General features: G+C 37.3%; 2 protein-coding genes across 5 annotated transcripts in view; one reads left to right on the top strand and one right to left on the bottom strand.

Moving 5' to 3' along the window:
- Window positions 1-4,472, top strand: part of LOC116847382 (yrdC domain-containing protein, mitochondrial) — a 9,074-nt gene extending 4,602 nt beyond the window's left edge. Inside the window, exons 1-3 of one of the 4 annotated variants that reach the window (XM_032822323.1) lie at window positions 1,073-1,089; window positions 1,908-2,084; window positions 3,616-4,472. In XM_032822323.1, the coding sequence (XP_032678214.1) occupies window positions 2,034-2,084; window positions 3,616-4,443 (879 nt within the window). In that variant the 5' untranslated portion in view covers window positions 1,073-1,089; window positions 1,908-2,033 and the 3' untranslated portion in view covers window positions 4,444-4,472. Of the gene's footprint in view, window positions 1-1,072; window positions 1,090-1,907; window positions 2,085-2,512; window positions 2,768-3,615 lie in introns of those variants that run through there. The other 3 variants (XM_032822322.1, XM_032822325.1, XM_032822326.1) reach the window with 3 other exon arrangements.
- Window positions 4,473-5,924: 1,452 nt separating this feature from the next.
- Window positions 5,925-10,337, bottom strand: part of LOC116847375 (protein Lilipod) — a 12,007-nt gene continuing 7,594 nt past the window's right edge. The window contains exons 2-9 of the mRNA XM_032822311.1: window positions 9,765-10,029; window positions 9,550-9,653; window positions 9,325-9,451; window positions 8,810-8,878; window positions 8,568-8,697; window positions 8,130-8,481; window positions 7,541-7,772; window positions 5,925-7,453 (exon numbers count right to left, since the gene is read on the bottom strand). Coding sequence (XP_032678202.1) covers window positions 7,215-7,453; window positions 7,541-7,772; window positions 8,130-8,481; window positions 8,568-8,697; window positions 8,810-8,878; window positions 9,325-9,451; window positions 9,550-9,653; window positions 9,765-10,029 — 1,518 coding nt within the window. The 3' untranslated portion in view covers window positions 5,925-7,214. The remainder of the gene's footprint in view (window positions 7,454-7,540; window positions 7,773-8,129; window positions 8,482-8,567; window positions 8,698-8,809; window positions 8,879-9,324; window positions 9,452-9,549; window positions 9,654-9,764; window positions 10,030-10,337) is intronic.

Raw genomic sequence — 10,337 nt, 5'->3', positions numbered from 1 at the left:
GGCTGCGTTCCGAAACTCACTGTCAGTACTTGCAGTACTGCAAAGTCGTTCCGAAATACGTCGCAGTAAGCTTTCAATGTACTTTCGTTAACACGTGACGTCATATATTTTGACGTAATTTCCTGCTTTCGTTACTGCGGCTGGCGAGGTAAGACACCAGCAGTTAAAAAATGGCGGTGCTCTGTGATGAAACGTTAAGCCTCATATGTTCAGAAAGTAATAAAATATATAATGTAACAGTTAGTCGTGAAGATGCTGAAAAAGCACGTACAGGTATAAGTTTGTAATAATCAATAATTATTTTACTTTTATAATTATTTTATTTTTATTTTATTTTGTTTATTTAATTTAGGATTTAATAATTTAAATAAGAATTGAAAAGTACTTCGTTTAAGTCTGAAACAATAAATTCCATTTTCTTGATATTACTTTTTTTTTTTAATAATCAATGGCACATTTTATCATATTTCTTTTACATGCGTTTGATGTACATTAGGTAAAAATTGTATATTGTTTTCTGTACCGAAAGTGCATTTGAAATTCCTCGTCTGTATACAATGGTATAACACTTTCAACATAGTCCTTGCAACGAAAACGTGGAGTCAAATTTCTATTAAGAGTCCTTAAAAATATATCATCTTCTTCGCTATCTGAAGAACTTTCAGAAGATTCTATTACATATTTTACAACTTTTGTTAAAATCACAATCTCCATATCACGCTATGTTTGATCCATAATTATCTATGAAACTTGTTTATCTTAACCTCCACAATACTGAATATTTCTACTGCGAGTCCGTTCCGTTATTGATTGCATTACAAGCTGAAAAGCAGCATCAGTAATTACGGAACGGATCCGCAGTTCTACTTTATGACGTCATACTTTCAGTACTGGCAGTTAATTTCGGAACGCAGCCCCTGTCGACAGTCTGACGTCAGTCTGCGCGCAGATTGCTTACTGGGTAGCTGACGTCAGTCTGCGCGCAGATTGCTTACTGGGTAGTCTGACGTCAGTCTGCGCGCAGATTACTTACTGAATACTTACCTTTTTTAACATTCTTACTCTTCTTCTACTGATTGCGCGTTACATGTGAGCGGATAAACTTCTGATAAAAATACCTATGTATGAAATGCCAAGCTGTCAAAATCTCACTTCTATTTTGACATATTCCCGCTTGCCGGATGAATCAACAATCATGAAAAACGATCAGCTAGAAACGGACACAGCTGGTCAAAACTTTTTAGTACTATCGATCTGGGGAATAGTATAGCATCAACGCAACTGGTGTACACTGTGAATATGTTAAAATAGAAGTGACATTTTAACAGCTTAACATTTGGGGAAAGTGCCACCGTGATCTGCAACTGAGAGAGAGAGAGGGAGAGAGAAAAAGAGAGTCGGTGTGATAGTCTCCTAACCTTAACAGTGATCAATTTTATCAATTAATATCACGCTTCATCATAGAGAACGACAATTTTTCCAAATAGAAAAGTTGTTTGCCTTTAAAAAAAAAACGCGTCGATTGAGTATAGAATTGCATAGAATTGCAGATATATTTATAAGTCTACGAGAATAAGAGTTTTATGATTTTGTCCAAAATTGCAGTGTACGTAACGGAATAAAAATCGTGATAGTGATACACACGATATAAACTATATTATACAAACGGTTGATGTGTAATATACACGTATCTGAGAACAACGAGTGAAATAAACTAGAGTTATTGAAATAAACTATAGAATCATGCCGCTACGATTCTGTCCAACATGCGCAAATCTTCTATCAGTAGAACAAGGACCTGTGGGCATGCGGTTCGTGTGTCGGACCTGTCCTTATACTTACAATATCAAAAACAAAATTGTCACACGCACTTATTACAAACCTAAGAAACAAATTGATATTCATAGTAGCAGTGTGGCATGGGAAAGTGTAAGTGCTACGGATGAGCGTTGTCCAAAATGTTCGCATCCACGTGCTTATTATTTGCAAATGCAAACTCGTTCTGCCGATGAAGCCAGCACGATTTTCTACAAATGTTGCGACCCCAAGTGTATGTATACTTGGCGAGAAGGTTAAACTCCCAGGTAAGTCTTAGACGCTTGACTTTGAAATCAATACTGTAAATGTTTATAGGTACGGTCTAGTAAGCGCTACAAATGCTTTGTAATATTTTTACTTCTTTCTTTTTCTTCATTCGAATCCGAAAAATAGAACAAAAGAAACATTGCGCAGAATTTGTAACGGTTATTGGACCGCGCCTTCTAAATTAAAAACAAATTAGAGGTTAAGAATTTCAATGTATCGTGAATTTTTTTTGAGGTTAAGAATTTCAATGTATCGTGAATCGCGCGATAGCGAAAAATTTGTTTCACTTGCACTTTATTTCTTCTCTCTTATTCTTTCTCCAACGCGCGAACATGCTGTTTCATTTCAAGTACAAAAAGACATGTAAATGTGTATGATGAAATCTCTCATACATTTGCAATATACTTGATGATATATTCTTTTCAATTGCACTGCTGAACTATTGTAATAGGTTAGAGTGAGAGAAAGTATACTTATTTCACTCTAACTTATTGCACTAGTTCAGCAGTGCTAGTTGCACTAGTGCAGCTAAAAAAAAAGTGCCACGAGTCTGATTGTTTCTCCAACGTGCGAACATGTGTCTACATGTGCTGTTCATTCCAAGTGCAAAAAAGCATGTAAATGTGTACAATAAAATCTTTCATATATTTGCGATATACCTGAGCGATCGCTGTTTGGTTCGGTAAAATAACAATCTATTCATAATTTTATAACTTTTTAATCTCAATACATCGCAGACTTATCGTTTTTGTGAAGTGATAAATCACTTTTTCAAGTTGGTGTCGCTACTTAAAATTTTTACAGCAATATTACAAAGTTTGGTAATATAAAAACTTACATAGCACGTGTATAGTACATTAACAATCCAAATAGACAGAAATGCTGAATATAATGTGCAAACACTTAACGTATATCTTCTAATGCTATTGCATCATGTGTTTGAAATACATACTTATTTCAAGAAATATCCTTTTATTGCATCAATTTTAATCAAAATATTTACTTATTATTATAATAATTCTGATTCGATTTCGTTCTTTTTCTAATAAAATAAAAATCGTGATAGTGATATACACGATATAAACTATATTATACAAACGGTTGATGTGTAATGTACACGTATCTGAGAACGACGAGTGAAATAAACTAGAGTTATTGAAATAAACTATAGAATCATGCCGCTACGATTCTGTCCAACATGCGCAAATCTTCTATCAGTAGAACAAGGACCTGTGGGCATGTGGTTCGTGTGTTGGACCTGTCCTTATACTTACAATATCAAAAACAAAATTGTCACACGCACTTATTACAAACCTAAGAAACTAGTAATTTTTATGGCATCAGAATATTACTACAATTTTCAAGTAACATATCACAAGTAACTTTCTATATACTAATAAAGTTCTGACTGTAGAAGGATATATCTTTGCATACTTGTGCCAGTCACTGGCAACATGTGTATCTGGGAATATTTCAAACATTTATCTGTCAAAGAATAAATTATAAATTACTCAATTTTTTGTATTACAGTTTTTAATTATCGCAAGTGGAAATACTCTTCTCCGAAGCCTTATGACTTCTGCCTCGATGGGTCCTGTGAAAGAGAGTTTGGATAATGCCAGATCAGAATTAAAGCTAATCCCTTCAACAGAAAAGCATTGGTTATGCAGCGGCAACAGGAGTGTCGCCATAGCAGCGACTCTGTTACAGCAGAGTAAAGTGATTGCAATGCCAACAGACACTGTATATGGATTCGCTGCTTCAGCATCTGATGTGGAGGCTATTCAGCGACTGTATGACATCAAGAAACGGGTCGAGAGTAAACCATTGGCAATCTGCCTGAGTAACGTCGACGAAGTGACACAGTGGGCAGTAACTAACGAATTACCGCCCCTTTTATTAGAGAAATTGCTTCCTGGGCCTTACACTGTGATCCTAAAACGCAAACCTAGCCTAAATCCCGCACTCAACCCTGGCACCGACAGTGTAGGTATCCGCGTACCAAATTCCAAATTCATACGCAGTGTAGCGAAAATAATAGGCCCGATCGCGCTCACCAGCGCGAACGTCAGCAAGGAACCGAGCAGTCTACATCCCGACGAGTTTTCCACGTTGTGGCCTGAGCTCGACGGTATTTTTTACGCAATAACGAACACTATGAAAAAGAAAGATGCACGAAGAGTCGGTTCCACCGTGGTAGACTTGTCGCAGCCAGGCTGTTACGAGATTGTACGCAATGGTATTGCCGCGAGGATTATCTCAGGCATATTGAAGAAAGCTGGCTTGAGAAAAGTACAACTGAATGACACGACAACTTGCGATTGCCAAGTGGCAGATATAAACACTTGTAAAGTATAAGTAGGAAAATATAAGTTTAATATACCGTATTTTTGACACAAAAAATCTCCTAAATTCTCTTATCGATAAAAGTGCCTTCAAATGTACTTTATAAGCCTTTTAATTTCAAGGAGAAAGATTTAATTGTTAGCTTACGAAAAGATTGGAAAAATCGGTCCCTTAAAGGCACTTTTATCATTAAAAGGGAGTTCAGAGGAAGGCTTGATTAATTTTAATCCTAATTTAGTAGAATTAACGATGAGAGAATCAGTTATATATATATATATATTGCGTGTCGGGCCTATCCTTATACTTACAATATCAAAAACAAAATTGTCAAGCGCACTTATTACAAATCTAAGAAACAAACTTACAAAAAGATTGGAAGAATCGGTCCCTTAAAGGCACTTTTACCGATAAAAGAGAGTTCAAAGGAAGGCTCGGTTAATTTTAATCCTAATTTAGTAGAATTAACGATGAAAAAATCGGTTATATATATGTATATAACCGATTCTTTCATCGTTAATTCTACTAAATTAGGATTAAAATTAACCGAGCCTTCTTTTGAACTCTCTTTTATCGGTAAAAGTGCCTTTAAGGGACCGATTTTTCCAATCTTTTTGTAAGTTTGTTTCTTAGATTTGTAATAAGCGCTTGACAATTTTGTTTTTGATATTGTAAGTATAAGGACAGGTCCCGACATGCGAGATACATATATACAGGGTGGACCATTTTAATCCATCCAGTCGAATATGTCGAAAACCAAGCACGGGAGAGAAAAATGTTTCAGACAAAAGTTGTAAGGCTTAAAAAAACGCATTCAACAATAGTAGTTATTTGACATAGGATGGCGTCGCCAAGGTCAGAACAAGGTCAACTTTGCTTTTTTAAATAGAAATACATATTTTTTATTACGGCATTTTATTCAACGTAAAAACGCAAATAACTTTTGCTTGAAAAAATTTTTTATACGACCTCTATTTTCTAAGATATTTACGTAAATATCTTAGAAAATAGAGGTCGTATAAAAAATTTTTTCAAGCAAAAGTTATTTGCGTTTTTACGTTGAATAAAATGCCGTAATAAAAAATATGTATTTCTATTTAAAAAAGCAAAGTTGACCTTGTTCTGACCTTGGCGACGCCATCCTATGTCAAATAACTACTATTGTTGAATGCGTTTTTTTAAGCCTTACAACTTTTGTCTGAAACATTTTTCTCTCCCGTGCTTGGTTTTCGACATATTCGACTGGATGGATTAAAATGGTCCACCCTGTATATAAATCTGTGTGAGTTATGTATAAATATGTGTATATATATATATGTATATATATGTATAAATATGTGTGTATATATATATGTATATATATATATATATATATATATATATATATATGAGTATTGCGCATATGTATATATGTATATGTGTGTGTATTCTGTGATATAAAAAAATTTGTATTACAATGTAACAGGCTGCACACCCAATTATAAAGAACAAGAGAATGATTCTCTTAAAATTTCTTTTTATTACAACTCATTCTGAAAACTCTTCTGGCACGTTTCATGCTTCATATGTAATTCATCGAATAAGTTTTTAATAAATTACTCACATTAAAAGTTATTATTTAAATTAAAATATATGTATATATTTATATATTTCTACTTAATCGTAACGGGACCGAAAATCGTAAAATTTGATAGACCGAGTTCTAATATCCGTCTACCGACGACGATTCTTATCGCGTGTTGTCCATATCGGTATTGAAATTTCTTTGGTGGGCATCCCGCATATATTCACTAGATGCATATTCGAAATCGCACATATCGTCTTTACAGTCTCTGACAGTATGTGTTAAACCGATTCTTTGATTACAATACATACATACACACACACATTCGCTTTACGATGAGCTGATTACAGCCCGAATCAGTATATACTTAAAACTAGTAAGAATAATATAATGTAATAAATAAAAAAAAATTTATATTAAGGCTACGCATCACGGATATGACCCTAGTCATTCTTATCGGACGTGTCCTAACTGGCCTCGCATATCGTAGTGACCAAAAAATTGCTATAACATTCGCTTGATCGTTCTCAAACGATAAGCTTTTAGGCTCTCACGAAAGTTTCGTTGGCTATCGAATGTAATAACAGCTTTTTGGATCTTCAGATTCGAATACGCGGGAGAGTCTAGAGATTGAAAAGAAAGGATTCGCAGACATTGTTGGAACGTAGGTCCTATGAAGCCAGAATCTCTATTGCAAGATTGGAATTTCGTAATACGAAAGTAGAGATATTTGTGATCGAATACAAATCAATGGGAAATACGTGGGAATATCCAACAGTCTAAACACGTAACTTAACGCGTGATAATCTAATCGACTAAGACTGGTACTTATACAATTGCGTTTCTGCCGATAAATTCAGCCGAAACTAGTTTCGAGACATAATATGATTCAGAAACTGAATATCTGTGAGTCAATCAGCATTCTTGTCATAGTTATAATTTCACCGAGGAACTCGTGTACGGATAGAGTTTTTTTTTACAAATATTTCCAATGGTTAAGGAATATTATTCAAGGAATTATCGAGCAACGAGGAATTGAGCATATGACAACCCGCGATCCGAGGTCCTTCACAATCACTTTTCTAGACACAATATGAGCTTTCAGGCTCCAATTGAGAAAACATCTTGTAATTCTCTACAAGTATCTTTCGGAAACCAGGAAAACTTTCGCAAGGTCCCGGCGTCTCATTTCTCTCCGCTTATAATTACAATCTAAATCAGTCTAATCTTCCTTTGTAGAAAACATCCCTGACAAACCTCTCTTCGCGTCCGTCCTAAAGATACTTAGCAGGCTGCTCCTCAAACGGGCATAGATCTCTTTACGCACGGTCGCGCTGAACTTGGTGGCCAGGCAGCCGATCGCCGCTGTCGCGAAGATCAGATTGTAGAGAAGCACAAGTTTAAAGTTACCTAGCCACTCGATGCGCCCGAAGTCACCAAGTAGATCGAAGTTTGTCATTCCTGAAAGTACGAAAATGCAAGAATGAAATTCCATCTGCGGCGAACCGAGGAGGATTTTGAGAAATTTTTAGATAATACACTACCCACCTAGTATTCGTGATAACAACGGTAACGCTGAGCTGAGTACGAGCAGGAGGGCACAATTCGCGATAAGATGAGTGAGTTGTGTTGAATGCAACTTCGGTTGAACCTTCCTCACACCTGGTAGCGCGTACAGGCCGATCGCGCTAGTCACGGCCAGATAAAGAATTACCGCCACTTCAATGGTCGCTCCGATAGGTCCGAGCTTCGACAGTGAACTGATGCCAAGCGTAAATTGCTGTTAAGCAAACGATTACTCAATCATTATTTCATTAGTTCCAGGGATGTATTTTTAAATTTCGTTGCACGTGACATGTTTATATCGAAAATTATCATATAATTATTGAGAAAACAAAGTACATTTTACATGTATAATTTAAAGAATTCAATAATATTTCTCTCAGAATAGCAAGTCGCATTCGCGTATCTCACTTCGATCAAGTGTAAGGGATTTAAAAGTGAAATAGTGGAGTGGAAAATGTAAATGTTAAACTGTATTGTTTTCCTTGTATTCCAGTTGTTAAATTTTGCCTCGCAAAAGAGCATTCCGTCAAGCTGAAATCTCCGGAGCTCAATATCTCAATATTACACGTACCCTCGTGCTTAAAGGCAGCGCTTTGATGCCTATTAACAGCTCCAGTGTGTTCTGCACTGCCAATAGAGCAGTGGCGGTAGACAGGACAAGCAGAGTCAGCATCGCCAGCGGATAGAACAGCGTACGCCTCACCCACCACGTGCTCCTTTGCCGGTCCAACAACTGTCGCTGTTTCTGAATGTCTTCTAGCCTCTCGGCAAGGCCTTTCTGCAAAGCACCATTTCTGAGGCACATCAGACTCGGATTCATACTTAGCAACGGCTCGTCCTCCTCTATCAACGAGCCACAACCCGGTACAGACATTGGCACCGGCGACACGTACGACTTACCCGTCGCTTTCACATGCTGTAATCTGAATGCACGCTGAGTTATATCAAGCTGAATCTACGACAACGCGCTCGAGAGCGACGAGCGTACGCAAGAGAGAGGAGCGCTTACCGCCGACGGATACAATCTTCCTCCAATCTATAAGCATAAAATTCCTCATCCAAATTCTTCAGAAATTGAGGCTTAACCAGAAAGGATCCCACGACACCAAATAGTCGCACAAATCCCACGGGAGTACATACTGCGTGACAGAACGTCGATATATCGATTAGTTCTCGAAATACTAGCACTTATATTAATACTAGGATATGTAAGATTGTTACGATATCAAGTGACAGCGAGAGAATACTTACATAACAACATCACAACGCCGACGAATGAGACGCAGGAGTACAAGAAAGGCAAATAGTAACTCCATAAATCTGCAAAATGATATTGATTTAAATCAAACTCTCATTTATGTAGTTATAATTTCAACTCTTTTATAATTAAAAAAATTTAACTTCTTTGATCTTATACACAGAGAGAACGATTTGGTTGAATCAAATAAACACTTCTTTGGAATAATCCAACGAATTTTTTGATTGATTGAACAAAATTTTGTTTAACGCAACAAAAATATTTATTTACGTCTTAATTCTAAAGAAATATTTTTGTTGTGTCAATTAAAAAATTTATTTGGACTATTCCAAAGAAACGTTTACTTGATTCAACAAATCATTCTCTCTGTGTATCAATTACGAGATTAATTTCAACGCCCAAATTATCCGAAATTATTACTATTATTGTATTTGTTACTAGAGCAAGAATTTAAGAACCTTGAGACAATTTTAGACCTCTACACGTATGCATGTACGCATATACTTACTGAGCAATGTGTGCAAACTCGAATTTTGATGATCTAGGAGGGCAGACAGCACGTACGTCATTCCCAGTACGAGAGTGCCCAGCAAAAAGAGAACAGTCAGCGTCTCGTACACCCTCGCCATCACGCCCTACGATCAGGATTGTTTCAATAAAGCAAAACGGAAGAGGCGCAGCCTTGCATTACAGCACGTTAAATTGGCTGAATTATCGGATGGCCCCGCCTTACCTTTTTATGGCCCATGAAACCCTCCGACTCTGTGAAGAGGTAGGCGAAAGGTAGAAACACAAAGAGTGACACGTTGGAGAACAGAAATACGAGATTCCACAGACCTGCCGATGACAAAAAAGGACAAGTTGATGGCAGGACAATTTTCTCGACGATCAGAAAGACAAACATATTCGGCCTTATCGTTTTCTTTCAATACAAATCGTTCGACTTACCTTGGATGAGGGAGCTATTGAGCCACTTAACATAGTAGCTGTTCGGGTAGAGGATGAGCACTTCGTTGCTGGCGATCGACACCGGAAGGAGGAGTGTAGCACCGATGGACACCGCCAGCGCGACCGTGCATAAACTGTGACTGATCTTGTACACGGTGGCTTCATCCTCGTCCACTGAGAGATAGTCTTCGCGATCGCGACGTCTAAAACGCTCGATCAGCGCGTGACTCGTGATATACAGCAGCAGAAAGAGTAACAGGAATATCTGTAAACACATGTCGCACGTTAATCACACAGTCAATCATCCAGTTGACACGCCGCAATAATATAGCGTGTCAACAGCGAGCACGACATCGAGCGCATGCATCGCTCAATAATACGCTTCGCGTACGATCGCGTTAATTTTCACAGGAAACTCGAATGCGCTCCCCAAAGTGTTTCCGGGACGTTCGCGAAATTTTTAAAGCAATTATCGCTTTACGATAATCGCAAACTGACGCCTGAATCTTCCGAGCCGAGCGCGCAGCACTGTGGATTTTATCAAAAAAAAAAAAAAAAAAAAAAATTATTCTC

The sequence above is a fragment of the Odontomachus brunneus genome, unplaced genomic scaffold, assembly GCF_010583005.1.
Source record: "Odontomachus brunneus isolate Ranch 3 - 2012 unplaced genomic scaffold, Obru_v1 Obru_scaffold_077, whole genome shotgun sequence".
In the NCBI taxonomy this organism is placed as follows: Eukaryota; Metazoa; Arthropoda; class Insecta; order Hymenoptera; family Formicidae; genus Odontomachus; species Odontomachus brunneus.
This window is presented reverse-complemented; position numbering and strand designations above follow the sequence as displayed.